This window comes from Cherax quadricarinatus, chromosome 64 (genome assembly GCF_038502225.1).
Source record: "Cherax quadricarinatus isolate ZL_2023a chromosome 64, ASM3850222v1, whole genome shotgun sequence".
Taxonomy (NCBI): domain Eukaryota; kingdom Metazoa; phylum Arthropoda; class Malacostraca; order Decapoda; family Parastacidae; genus Cherax; species Cherax quadricarinatus.
The window spans coordinates 20191822-20206996 of NC_091355.1; the positions used below are offsets into that span (position 1 = coordinate 20191822).

The 15175-nt window shown below is 42.0% G+C and overlaps 1 protein-coding gene across 11 annotated transcripts in view; it reads right to left on the minus strand.

The window, feature by feature from the left end:
- Abp1 (Actin binding protein 1) overlaps positions 1–15175 on the minus strand; it is a 216009-nt gene that overhangs the window by 18234 nt on the left and 182600 nt on the right. For all 11 annotated transcript variants that reach the window (XM_070098808.1, XM_053793014.2, XM_070098813.1 and 8 more), the window contains one exon: positions 9313–9379. In XM_070098808.1, the coding sequence (XP_069954909.1) occupies positions 9313–9379 (67 nt within the window). The remainder of the gene's footprint in view (positions 1–9312; positions 9380–15175) is intronic.

Sequence of the window (15175 nt, forward strand, 5' to 3'; positions counted from 1 at the left end):
TAACAGGCAAAGCAAAATACTGAATCCAACACACCTGAATATTTCAGCAAAGAGTTCAGATCATACCAGCCATTACATGATCAGATTTGTGTACCAACAGAGATGAGGGATAGTATTTTTAGAATGAGATAAGATGGTCCACCTGGGAAAAAGCTTATATCTGCAGCATATGCTGCTGCATGAAAGAACATATTATGCATCCTCTATGTGCTCTCATGCTTGGAATTAGAAAGCAATCCATTTTTACTGATCTAGCAAAAAAATGAATAGTACCTTAACCAATGGTACAGGGATATTTGTGATGAATGGTTTTGAAAACTGACAAGTTGAAGAATTGAGACACTTACGCAACATATGGGAGTCTTTACTGAAGAAATGTTTTGCCACACAGTGGCTTCATCAGTCCAATACAAAGTAGAAATGGGTAAGGAGAGGAGGAGATTGAGGTAATCAGTCCCTCAGCCTGGAATTGCCTGAACACATCCATTCTAGGCTGAGGGACTGATTACCTCAATCTCCTCCTCTCCTTACCCATTTCTACTCTATTGGATTGATGAAGCCACTGTATGGCAAAAAGTTTCTTCAATAAAGAATCCCATAGGTTGCAGAAGTGTCTCAATTCTTCACAGGGATATTTAACATCATTAAATATACCTGTACCTGGCAAGAAAACTAGAAAACACATTTCCCCACTAGATACTTAAGTGATGTGATTTGATGTGATATTATTATTATTTTTTATTAACACACTGGCCAATTCCCACCAAGGCAGGGTGGCCCAAATAACAAAAACTTTCATCATCATTCACTCCATCACTGTCTTGCCAGAAGGGTGCTTTACACTACAGTTTTTAAACTGCAACATTAACACCCCTCCTTCAGAGTGCAGGCACTGTACTTCCCATCTCCAGGACTCAAGTCCAGCCTGCCGGTTTCCCTGAATCCCTTCATAAATGTTACTTTGCTCACACTCCAACAGCACGTCAAGTATTAAAAACCATTTGTGTCCATTCACTCCTATCAAACATGCTCACGCATGCCTGCTGGAAGTCCAAGCCCCTCGCACACAAAACTACCTTTACCCCCTCCCTCCAACCTTTCCTAGGCCAACCCCTACCCCGCCTTCCTTCCACTACAGACTGATACACTCTTGAAGTCATTCTGTTTCGCTCCATTCTCTCTACATGTCCGAACCACCTCAAAAACCCTTCCTCAGCCCTCTGGACAACAGTTTTGGTAATCCCGCACCTCCTCCTAACTTCCAAACTACGAATTCTCTGCATTATATTCACACCACACATTGCCCTCAGACATGACATTTCCACTGCCTCCAGCCTTCTCCTCGCTGCAACATTCATCACCCATGCTTCACACCCATATAAGAGTGTTGGTAAAACTATACTCTCATACATTCCCCTCTTTGCCTCCAAGGACAAAGTTCTTTGTCTCCACAGACTCCTAAGTGCACCGCTCACCCCTTTTCCCCTCATCAATTCTATGATTCACCTCAATTTCACAGACCCATCTGCTGACATGTCCACTCCCAAATATCTGAATACATTCACCTCCTCCATACTCTCTCCCTCCAATCTGATACCCAATATTTCATCACCTAATCTTTTTGTTATCCTCATAACCTTACTCTTTCCTGAATTCACTTTTAATTTTCTTCTTTTGCACACCCTACCAAATTCATCCACCAACCTCTGCAACTTCTCTTCAGAATCTCCCAAAAGCACAGTGTCATCAGCAAAGAGCAACTGTGACAAGTCCCACTTTGTGTGATTCTTTATCTTTTAACTCCACGCCTCTTGCCAAGACCCTCGCATTTACTTCTCTTACAACCCCATAAATAAATATATTAAACAGCAACGGTGACATCACACATCCTTGTCTAAGGCCCACTTTTACTGGGAAATCATCTCCCTCTTTCCTACATACTCTAACTTGAGCCTCACTATCCTCGTAAAAACTCTTCACTGCTTTCAGTAACCTACCTCCTACACCATACACCTGCAACATCTGCCACATTGCCCCCCTATCCACCCTGTCATACGCGTTTTCCAAATCCATAAATGCCACAAAAACCTCTTTAGCCTTATCTAAATACTGTTCAATTATATGTTTCACTGTAAACACCTGGTCCACACACCCTCTTCCTTTCCTAAAGCCTCCTTGTTCATCTGCTATCCTATTCTCTGTCTTACTCTTAATTCTTTCAATAATAACTCTACCATGCACTTTACCAGGTATACTCAACAGACTTTTTTTTTATTTTTTTTTAACAAGTCAACCATCTCCCACAGAGGCAGGGTGACCCAAAAAAGAAAGAAAATCCCCAAAAAGAAAATACTTTCATCATTCAACACTCACACATTATCACTGTTTTAGCAGAGGTGCTCAGGATACAACAGTTTAGAAGCATGTATGTATAAAGATACACAACATATCCCTCCAAACTGCCAATATCCCAAACCCCTCCTTTAAAGTGCAGGCATTGTACTTCCCATTTCCAGGACTCAAGTCCGACTATATGAAAATAACCAGTTTCCCAGAATCCCTTCACTAAATATTACCCTGCTCACACTCCAACAGATCATCAGGTCCCAAGTACCATTCGTCTCCATTCACTCCTATCTAACACGCTCACACACGCTTGCTGGAAGCCCAAGCCCCTCGCCCACAAAACCTCCTTTACCCCCTCTCCCCAACTCTTTCGAGGACGACCCCTACCCCGCCTTCCTTCCCCTATAGATTTATATGCTTTCCATGTCATTCTACTTTTATCTATTCTCTCTAAATGACCAAACCACCTCAACAACCCCTCTTCTGCCCTCTGACTAATACTTTTATCAACTCCACCCTTTTCCTAATTTCCACACTCCGAATTTTCTGCATAATATTTACACCACACATTGCCCTTAGACAGGACATCTCCACTGCCTCCAACCATCTCCTCGCTGCTGCATTTACTACCCAAGCTTCACACCTATATAAGAGTGTTGGTACTACTATACTTTCATACATTCCCTTCTTTGCCTCCATAGATAACGTTTTTTGACTCCACATATACCTCAACGCACCACTCGCCTTTTTTCCCTCATCAATTCTATGATTAACCTCATCCTTCATAAATCCATCCGCCGACTAATCCCCCTATAATTTTTGCACTCTTTTTTGCCTTTATACAAAGGAACTATGCATGCTCTCTGCCAATCCCTAGGTACCTTACCCTCTACCATACATTTATTAAATAATTGCACCAACCACTCCAAAACTATATCCCCACCTGCTTTTAACATTTCTATCTTCATCCCATCAATCCCAGCTGCTTTACCCCCTTTCATTTTACCTACTGCCTCACGAACTTCCCCCACACTCACAACTGGCTCTTCCTCACTCCTACAAGATGTTATTCCTCCTTGCCCTGTACATGAAATCACAGCTTACCTATCTTCCTCAACATTTACGAAGTCCTCAAAATATTCCTTCCATCTTCCCAATACCTCTAACTCTCCATTTAATAACTCTCCTCTCCTATTTTTAACTGACAAATCCATTTGTTCTCTAGGCTTCCTTAACTTGTTAATCTCACTCCAAAACTTTTTCTTATTTTCAACAAAATTTGTTGATAACATCTCACCCACTCTCTCATTTGCTCTCTTTTTACACTGCTTCACCACTCTCTTAACCTCTCTCTTTTTCTCCATATACTCTTCCCTTCTTGCATCACTTCTACTTTGTAAAAACTTTATATAAGCTAACTTTTTCTCCCTTCAACTCTCTTTACATCATCATTCCACCAATCAGTCCTCTTCCCTCCCGCACCCACTTTCTTGTAACCACAAACTATTGCTGAACCCTCTAACACTACATTTATAAACCTACCCCATACCTCTTCGACCCCATTGCCTATGCTCTCATTAGCCCATCTATCCTCCAATAGCTGTTTATATCTTACCCTAACTGCCTCCTCTTTTAGTTTATAAACCTTTACCTCTCTCTTCCTTGATGCTTCTATTCTCCTTGTATCCCATCTACCTTTTACTCTCAGTGTAGCTACAACTAAAAAGTGATCTGATATATCTGTGGCCCCTCTATAACATGTACATCCTGAAGTCTACTCAACAGTCTTTTATCTACCAATACATAATCCAACAAACTACTGTCATTTCGCCCTACATCATATCTTGTATACTTATTTATCCTCTTTTCCTTAAAATATGTATTACCTATAACTAAACCCCTTTCTATACAAAGTTAAATCAAAGGGCTCCCATTATCATTTACACCTGGCACCCCAAACTTACCTACCACACCCTCTCTAAAAGTTTCTCCTACTTTAGCATTCAGGTCCCCTACCACAATTACTCTCTCACTTCTTTTTAAGGTTCCTATACATTCACTTAACATCTCCCAATATCTCTCTCTCTCCTCTACATTCCTCTCTTCTCCAGGTGCATACACGCTTATTATGACCCACTTTTCACATCCAACCTTTACTTTAATCCACATAATCCTTGAATTTACACATTCAAATTCTCTTTTCTCCTTCCATAACTGATCCTTCAACATTACTGCTACCCCTTCCTTGGCTCTAACTCTCTCGGATACTCCAGATTTAATCCCATTTATTTCCCCCCACCGAAACTTTCCAACCCCCTTCAGCTTTGTTTCGCTTAGGGCCAGGACATCCAACTTCTTTTCATTCATAACATCAGCAATCATCTACATCCACGCACATTCAAGCATCCCAGTTTTATAAAGTTTTTCTTCTCTTTTTTAGTAAATGTCTACAGGAGAAGGGGTTACTAGCCCATCGCTCCCGGCAATTTAGTCGCCTCATACGACACGCATGACTTACAAAGGAAAGATTCTTTTCCACTTCTCCATGGACAATAGAAGAAATAAATTAGAACAAGAGCTATTTAGAAAAAGGAGAAAAACCTAGATGTATGTATATATATGCATGTGCGTGTCTGTGAAGTGACCAAATTGTAAGTAGGAGTAGCAAGATATCCCTGTTATCTAGCGTGTTTGAGACAGAAAAAGGCACCAGCAATCCTACCATCATGCCAAACAGTTACAGGTTTCTGTTTCACAGTCATCTGGCAGGTAGTACTTCCCTGGGTGGTTGCTGTCTACCAACCTACTACCTATGTGATACTCTCTCTGTATTCACCTCCTGTGATTTATGTCATTCTCACCTTACCTTCAGTTGTCATTAGTCACTACCCATGAAATTCATACACTGTGTTAAAGGAATGTAAAGAGGAACTTTCATACCTTTGGCTAATCTTTTCAACAAATCACTACAAACTGGCATAGTGCCTGTTAAGTGGAAAATGGCAAATGTAATACCTATTTACAAGGCAGATGACAGGTCCTTGGCTTCAAATTATAGGCCAATAAGCCTTAGCTCCATAGTGGGAAAATATATGGAATCAATAATTGCCAAAGCAATTCATAGCCATCTTGATAGGCATAAATTGATTAATGAATCTCAACACGGTTTTACAAAGGGGCGTTCCTGTCTTAGGAATTTACTAACTTTTTTCACTAAGGTGTTTGAGGAGGTAGATCATGGTAATGAATATGATGTTGTGTATATGGATTTCAGTAAGACTTTTGATAGAGTTCCACATCAGAGGCTACTGAGGAAACTTAAGGCACATGGAATAGGAGGAGAAATTGTTTCCTGGGTAGAGGCATGGCTGACAAATAGGCAGCAGAGTTTGCATAAATGGGGAGAAATCAGAATGGGGGCACGTCACAAGCGGTGTTCCGCAGGGGTCAGTGTTGGGCGCATTGTTGTTCACAATTTACATAAATGACATAGATTAGGGAATAAATAGCGACATAAGCAAATTTGCTGGTGACACCAAAATAGGCCATCCAATTCGTTCTAATGAGGACACTAGAGCACTCCAGGATGATTTGAATAGACAGATGCAATGGTCGGAGAAGTGGTAGATGCAGTTTAATATAGACAAATGCAAAGTTCTATATGTTGGACAGGAAAATAACAATGCCACATATAAACTAAATACACCTACCATCTGACTTACGACCTGCTCGACATACGACCACTCGACTTACGACCGTGTTTTTTATGCCAAATTTCTGGGAAATAAACAACTGTTTGTGTTGTACACCGTGTTTATCCTAAACCTCACAGTATAAAATACAGCACTAACAGCATAAAAAGTAAAGTAAAAAATTAAATACCAAAATAAAACAATAAAATGAAGTCATTACAAAAATGTGATGTTGATATTCAGTAGTAAAGTTCGACTGACGTCCATTTTGACTTACGACCGGTTGGTCAGAACCATCCTCGGTCATAAGTCGGATGGTAGGTGTAATGTAGATCTTAATACTACTGATTGCAAAAAGGATTTAGGAGTTCTGATTAGCAGTAATCTAAAACCAAGACAACAGTGCATTAGTATTCGCAATAAAGCTAACAGAATCCTTGGTTTCATATCAAGAAGCATAAATAACAGAAGTTTTCAGGTTGTTCTTCAGCTCTATATATCTTTCGTTATGCTGCACAGTTCTGGTCACCGTATTACAGAATGGATATAAATGCACTGGAAAACGTGTAGAGGAGGATGACAAAGTTGATCCCATGTATCAGAAATCCTCCCTATGAGGATAGACTGAGGGCCCTGAATCTGTACTCTCTAGAAAGGCGTAGAATTAGGGGGTATATGATCGAAGTGTATAAATGGAAAACAGGAATAAATAAAGGGGATGTAAATAGCGTACTGAAAATTTCCGGCCAAGACAGGACTCACAGCAATGGTTTCGAGTTGGAAAAATTCAGGAAGGATATAGGAAAGCACTGGTTTGGTAATAGAGTTGTGGATGAGTGGAACAAACTCCCGAGTACAGTTATAGAGGCTAAAACGTTGTATAGTTTTAAAAATAGGTTAGATAAATACATGAGTGGGTGTGAGTTGGACCTGACTAGCTTGTGCTACTAGGTCTGATGCTGTGCTCCTTTCTTAAGTGGAATTGACCTGACTAGGTGGGTCATTGGGCTAATCCAGGGGGGGAGGGAGGACATCGACCTGCTTTGCATGGGTCAGTAGGTCTGCTGCAGTGTTCTTTCTTTCTTATGTTCTTATATAACCCTCCAGGAGGGGTGTTAATGTTGCAGTTTAAAAACTGTAGTGTAGCGCACCCTTCTGGCAAGACAGTGATGGAGTAAATGATGGTGAAAATTTTTCTTTTTCGGGCCACCCTGCCTTGGTGGGAATCGGCCAGTGTGATAATAATAAAAAAAAAATAACCCTCCAGACATCTTGAGTCCTGAACTGAACTCGTCTTACACACTTAAGTATAAGTTGAATAACTAATGATTTTCAATGAAATTTGGGGGTAAAGAAAAAACTGGGTTTGCCTTAACCTTCTTTTGCCCAGTTGTTGACTCTGGTTACAGCCAGGTGCAAAAGACCTTGAACTGCTACCTGTGTATGTAATAGAAACTCAGGAGTGGGGATTGAAAGATTGCTGTTGTGGGAGGTGAAGACCAAATGGTAGAGGAATGGGGTAAGGAGCTGGAGGATGCTTGGTGGAGGAAGGGTGGGGAGGGAAGGGAGGTGTAGTCTGGAAGCAATGAGGCAGCATGATGGTGAGGGTGGCACTGTCAGTGGCCCAGTGTGGGTGTTGGGTGATTGGATGTACAAGTGTGCAGTTGTTGGTGTAGGCAGTAATGAGAGAGATGGGTGGCTACGTGACTAGGTGTGTGGGCTGTGAAAGCATGGATAAAGTGTGGGTGTAGGACTGTGGGGGAAAGAGTGGTGTGAGTGAAAGCATGGGTAAGGTGTGGGAGTGGGTCTATGTGGGCATGAAGCTGTAGGGGAGTTGTGTGGGTGAAAGATATGGCTGTCGGTGGCCTGGTGTGGGTGGTGAATTGATGATGGGTGTGTGGTTGGTGGTGTTGGCAATATAATGAGGTGGTGGGTGACTTAAGTGATCAGGTATGTGGGTGGCATTATAGAGTGAAAGGCAGGGTAAGGTGTAGGTGTGGACATGAGGTTGAGGGGCTGGGCAAGGTGTGGTCTTCAGGTAGCAGGGAACTGGTGTTGGTGTAGGTATAGGTGAGTGTGGGAGTAGGTTGAGCATGAGTAGGTTACAGGTTGGGATGGTGTGGGTAAAGGCGTGTGGCCGTGGGGGAATTATAGGGGTTGGTGGTATCGGTGGGAGTTGTGTGCAGCAAGGGTGCGTGGCCATGAGGGAGAGGGGAAGGTTGAATGAGCAATTGGTGTGGGTGGAGGTGTGTGGGGTACTGGATGTGTATGAAAGTAGCACAAGGTATGGTACTGGATGTGTGTGAAAGTAGCACGAAGTATGGTACTAAAAGTGTATGAATGAAGCGCAGAGCCTGCTGTACAGCCTCTCTACCACACACACTAACCTTCACCCACCATGCCCAACATAAACACTATTTTTCACACCCCTCTGCCCATATGCTCAAGCCATCACCAGCCTTCACCCATCCCATCACACACACGTCCTCACCCTTCTGCCAATATGTTGGAAAGCGAGATGGCTGTGGAAAGACACCTTCACCCAACATCAGGACCCCACTTTCACCCATCTCCCAAAGTTGCTCTTTACTCATACTCCCCCTCCATGCTTCTCCTCCTCCCCACTATGCTTTCTTGGACCTCACCTCCCACACACTTGCACCATCCTCTCTCCCTAACACTTGCCCTCACCTGCATATCCTCACCCCAGTGCCCATCTGACTATATGGTCCAATGCCACATGGGATGTACAATGGGTGAAGGGAATATGGGATGGAAGTGACAGCATGCACCAACAGACCACTCTCTCATACGTCACTTAACCTTCTTCGTGCAGTACCTTGTCCTCACTCTCTAGCTCCCATGCTCCCACTAACTAGCTGTCCCACTCCAACCCACTATCCCATAGGCTCAATGAGGTGAAGGGCAAACACAGTGGTATGTGACATATTATTTCCTACACGTACTCAAAAAATATGCTGAAATTTTGCAAAAAGTTTTAAAAGAAAATGTGTTATCCAAAGGTCTACTATAGTAAGATTGAAAAATGAAGTTATTTAACAAATATGGAGTTTTTAACATAATTCTATTTTTCCCACATGTTTTTCACATCAGTTAGCATTGGGTTTAGCACTTAGTTATAAGTGTAATAATAAATAATCAGTCAGCACTATTTTAGGTAAGATTGATTTTCAGGAACATAATCTGCATCCTAATTGAGAGCATATTGTAATTATTTTATTTAATGCTAGGGAAAGGAAACAGTCTCACTCACCTGCCTGGTAGTCGTACAGTGCTCGGGCACACAGTCCATGCTCAGGAAGGATCTGATATTCCATACCCTAAAATAACACAAAATCTATTTTTACAATCACAAATAACAGCATTAATTAGAAGCACAGGCTGGTACACTGATTTAATATATTACCTTGATTAGTTTGGTGCACTGCTCTGTGTACTGATGGTTTACACTATAAAAACATATAATATACAGAATGACAGAAACCATGCTTTAGTCAAGTACTTTCAAAATATACAAGACAAGACCTCCATGAGGATGTCCTGTGGTGTACAATTGTGTGTTAAAGAATCTCCTGTGGCTGAAAGGTAAATAAAATAAGACTCAAAACTTGAAAATTTGCTGCAAGGTCAACATGCTCTTTCAGTATTCAGTATACTAGTCTTGAGAATTAGAAATTATTATAGCCTATAATATTAAAACCTATAGTAGGTTGGTAGACAGCAACCACCCAGGGAGGTACTACCGTCCTGACAAATGAGTGTAAAACTAAAACCTGTAATTGTTTTACAAGATGGTAGGATTGCTGGTGTCTTTTGTCTGTCTCATAAATATGCAAGATTACAGGTACATCTTGCTACTTCTACTTAGGCCACACTACACGTTCGTTTATACACATTCATCCGAGTTTTCTTTGATTTTATCTTAGTTCTTGTTCTAATTACTTTTCCTTTTATATCCATGGGGAAGTGGAATAAGAATCTTTCCTCCGTAAGCCATGCATCTTGTAAAAGTCAACTAAAATGCCAGGAACAATGGGCTAGTAACCCCTTTTCCTGTAATAATTACTAAAAAGAATAAGAAAATTGTCAAAGTGGGAAGTCTGAATGTGCATGGATGTTGTGCAAATCATAAGAAAGAGATGATTGTGGATGTTATGAATGAGAAGAAGCTGGATGTCCTGGCTTTAAGTGAAACAAAGCTGAAGGGGGTGGGTGAGTTTCAGTGGAGAGGAATAAATGGGATTAGGTCAGGGGCTTCTAATAGAGTTAGAGCTAAAGAAGGAGTAGCAATAATATTGAAGGATAAGCTATGGCAGGAAAAGAGGGACTATAAATGTATTAATTCAAGGATTATGTGGAGTAAAATAAAGGTTGGATATGAGAAGTGGGTTATAGTAAGTGTATATGTACCTGGGGAAGAAAGAAGTATGGAGGAGAGAGAGAGAGATTTTGGGAAATGTTGAGTGAATGCGTGGGGAGTTTTGAACCAAGTGTGAGAGTACTTGTGGTTGGGGATTTTAATGCTCAAGTGGGTAAAAAATGTGGAGGGAGTAGTAGGTAAATTTGGGGTGCCAGGGGTAAATGAAAATGGGGAGCCTTTAATTGAGCTATGTGTAGAAAGAGGTTTGGTAATAAGTAATACATATTTATGAAAAAGAGGATAAATAAATAAAAAAAGGCACAATACCGTGACTGGAACGATACACAAATAACCCGCACATAGAAGAGAGGAGCTTACGACGACGTTTCGGTCCGACTTGGACCATTTACAAAGTCACACTAACCAGAAGTGGAGCAGGACGGCTATATATAGGCAGGAAGAGGTAGTGGTGGTAGTAGTAGTGGTAATAGTGGGGAACTGAGGAGGAGGAGCCAGTCAAATACAAAGGAAGGGGAGCACTGCAAGGGAGCTAGGTGCCCACAGAAGGATAGCAAGTGCACAGAGGTGGGGGAAGGGGAAGTGATGAAATAAATAATGAAGGAACAGAAACACGCGACAAAAGAAAGAAAGACAAAAAAGGAAAGAGGAAAGGGGAAAAGGGAGAAGAAGAAAAAATAAAATAAATGAGGAATCAGGTTAAGTCACGGGTGTTCTGAAGTTTGGAGCATTTTACAATGTAGTGGGAGAGGAAGGCATTTACAGAGACAAAGCCAGGACTAAGATTCATACAAGGAAAGTTTTGTATTAAAGAGGATTCAACTAGACGGCGACTGTTAGAGTTGGAAGTAGGGAAGACAGTTTTAGCGGAAAACCAGTCAATAGGATGGCTGTGATCTCTGACGTGACAGAACAGAGCATTGTTAGTGTCGGCAAGCCTAACACTATTTTTATGCTCCCTAAGTCTGTCAGAAAGAGATCGGCCAGTTTCTCCAAAGTATTGAAGAGGACAGGAGGAGCAAGAAATAGAGTAGACACCAGGAACATCTGTAGAGGGAGGAGAGGTATGAACGAGATTAGTGCGAAGAGTGTTAGTCTGGCGGGAAGTAAGCTTGATGTCTAAGGGACGGAGAAAATTGTTGAGATTAGAAAGACTGGAAATGTAGGGAAGGCAGAGGCCAGAAGAGTTCCCAGGAGTAGAGAGTTTGGGAGAGAAGAAATTACGTTTAGCACGTGAGAAGGCAGAGTCTATGAAATGGGAAGGGTAGCCAAGATGGGAAAACGAATTATGAAGAGTGGAAATTTCTGCTGGAAGGAACTGAGGATCACAGATGCGGAGGGCACGGAGAAAGAGGGAGATAAGAACACTTTTCTTGACAGGGGAAGCATGATAGGAAAAGTAGTGAATGTACATGCCACTGTGCATAGGTTTTCAGTAAACGGAAAAGGAAAAACCTGTATCTGAGCGGTGGACATGAACATCAAGGAAAGGAAGCAAGGAATTAGATTCCCATTCAGCTTTAAACTTAATGGAAGGGGCAAGATTATTAAAAGCTTCAAGAAAAGGTTGGAAGAGACTGGAGTCATGAGGCCACAGAGCAAAGATGTCATCCACATAGCAGAGCTAGAAAGAAGGTTGCACATCGATGGTAGGAAGAACAACAGTCTCGAAGTATTCCATGTAAAGATTAGCAAGGACAGGAGAGAGAGGAGAGCCCATAGCTACACCAAAGGTTTGAGAATAATATTTCCCTTGGAAGGAAAATGAATTAGAGTCCACACAGAGGCGGATAAGATCAAGAAAGACTTCAATAGGTATAGGGAGATGTAGAAACCCTTCAAGGGCCTTATATCTAAGGAAATCGAGGACATCATCAAGAGGGACATTGGTGAAGAGGGACTCAACGTCAAGACTAAGCATCTTGCAGGTTGGGAGAGAGTGAACCCATTCAATGAAGTCTTGAGAGTGACGGAGGTGGGCAGGAGAAAAAGTACCAAGAAAGGGAGTGAGGGTTTTGGCCAACCAAGAAGCAAGAGAATAAGAGAGAAAACCTCTAGAGGATATGATAGGACAAAGAGGAATATCAGGTTTATGAGTTTTGGGAAGGCCATAGAAATAGGGAAGAGAGGGACAGATGACACGAAACCATTGAACAAGGTCAAAGTCAGGAGGACAGAGGTTGGAGAGAGAGTCCTTAGCTTCTTGTTGAAAGTTCTCTTGATGCAATCAAGAGGGTTGGAAACGAGAGGAGTGTAGGTACGTGAGTCATAGAGCAAGACATCAGCTTTACAGAGGTACTCCTCGCGATCAAGGATAACTACCGAATTATCTTTGTCAGAAGATAGTATGACAATGTTAGTGTTAGATTTAAGAGAAGAAAGGGCAAGTTGGTAATGGCGCGGAAGGTGGTGATTCTTAGAAAACAGACTAACAAGAGCAGGAAGGAGAGCGCCACGAAAAGTGGACAAGTCAGGAAGATTATGGGAGCGAGATTGATGAAAGGAATCAAAAGAGCTAATCAGGGCAATACCAGCACGAGGGGTAGGCGAAGTGGCAAAGGAAAGGCTAAAACCAAGAAGTTCAAGCTCATACTGAGAGAGTGAAACAGAAGACAAGTTAGTAACACAGTCAATGAGGGAGAATTTAGACCAAGGGCTGGCTGAGATGAGACGTTGTAGTTTATTTTGTAGTTTAGGCTCTGCCTTCTCACGTGCTAAATGTAATTTCTTCTCTCCCAAACTCTCTACTCCTGGGAACTCTTCTGGCCTCTGCCTTCCCTACATTTCTGGTCTTTCTAATCTCAACAATTCTCTCCGTCCCTTAGACATCAAGCTTACTTCCCGCCAGGCTAACACTCTTTGCACTAATCTCGTTCACACCTCTCCTCCCTCTACAGATGTTCCTGGTGCCTACTCTATTTCTTGCTCCTCCTGTCCTCTTCAATACTTTGGAGAAACTGGCCGATCTCTTTCTGACAGACTTAGGGAGCACAAAAATAGTGTTAGGCTTGCCGACACTAACAATGCTCTGTTCTGTCACGTCAGAGATCACAGCCATCCTATTGACTGGCCTTCCGCTAAAACTGTCTTCCCTACTTCCAACTCTAACAGTCGCCGTCTAGTTGAATCCTCTCTAATACACAACTTTCCTTGTATGAATCTTAGTCCTGGCTTCGTCTCTGTAAATGCCTTCCTCTCCCACTACATTGTAAAATGCTCCAAACTGCAGAACACCCGTGACTTAACCTGCTTCCTCTTTTTTTTTCTTCTTCTCCCTTTTCCCCTTTCCTCTTTCCTTTTTTGTGTTTCTTTCTTCTGTCGCGTGTTTCTGTTCCTTCATTATTTATTTCATCAATTCCCCTTCCCCCCACCTCTGTGCACTTGCTCTCCCTCTGTGGGCACCTAGCTCCCTTGCAGTGCTCCCCTTTCTTTGTATTTGATTGGCTGCTCCTCCTTAATTCCCCACTACCACCACTATACTACTACCACCACTACCTCTTCCTGCCTATATATAGCCGTCCTGCTCCACTTCTGGTTAGTGTGACTTTGTAAATGGTCCAAGTCGGACCGAAACGTCGTCGTAAGCTCCTCTCTTCTATGTGCGGGTTATTTGAGGATAAATAAATATACAAGGTATGATATAACGTGTAATGAAAGTAGTTTGTTAGATTATGTACTGGTGGATAAAAGGTTGATGGGTAGGCTCCAGGATGTACACGTTTATAGAGGGGCAACTGATATATCGGATCATTATCTAGTTGTAGCTACAGTTAGAGTAAGAGGTAGATGGGATAAGAGGAAAATGGCAACAATACATAAGAGGGAGGTGAAAGTGTATAAACTAAGGGAGGAGGAAGTTCTGGTGAAATATAAGCAACTATAGGCAGAAAGGTGGGCTGGTGCAGGTATGAGTAGTGGGGGGGTTGAAGAGGGTTGGAATAGTTTTAAAAATGCAGTATTAGAATGTGGGGCAGAAGTTTGTGGTTATAGGAGGGTGGGGGCAGGAGGAAAGAAGAGTGATTGGTGGAATGATGAAGTAAAGGGTGTGATAAAAGAGAAAAAGGTAGCTTATGAGAGGTATTTACAAAGCAGAATTGTTATAAGAAGAGCAGAGTATACGGAGAGTAAAAGAAAGGTGAAGAGAGCGGTGAGAGAGTGCAAAAGGAGAGCGGATGATAGTGGGAGAGGTACTGTCAAGAAATTTTAATGAAAATAAGAAAAAATTTTGGAGTGACTTAAACAAGTTAAGAAAGCCTAGGGAACAAATGGATTAGTCAGTTGAAAACAGAGTAGGGGAGTTAGTAGATAAGGAGATGGAAGTTTTGGGTAGATGGCGAGAATATTTTGAGGAACTTTTAAAAGTCGACAGAAAGGGAGGCGGTAATTTCATGCACTGGCCAGGGAGGTAAACCATCTCTTAGGAGTGAAGAAGAGCAGGATGTGAGTGTGGGGGAGGTGCGCGAGGCATTATGTAGAATGAAAGGGGTTAAAACAGCTGGAACTGATGGGATCATGACAGAAATGTTAAAAGCAGGGGGGACATAGTGTTGGAGTGAATAGGGAAGCAATGTGGCAGATGTTGCAAGTATATGGAATAGGAGGTAAGTTACTAAATGCTGTAAAGAGTTTTTATGAGGATAGTGAGGCTCAGGTTAGGGTGTGTAGAAGAGAGGGAGACTACTTCCCGGTAAAATTAGGTCTTAGACAGGGATGAGTAATGTCACCATGGTTGTTTAAT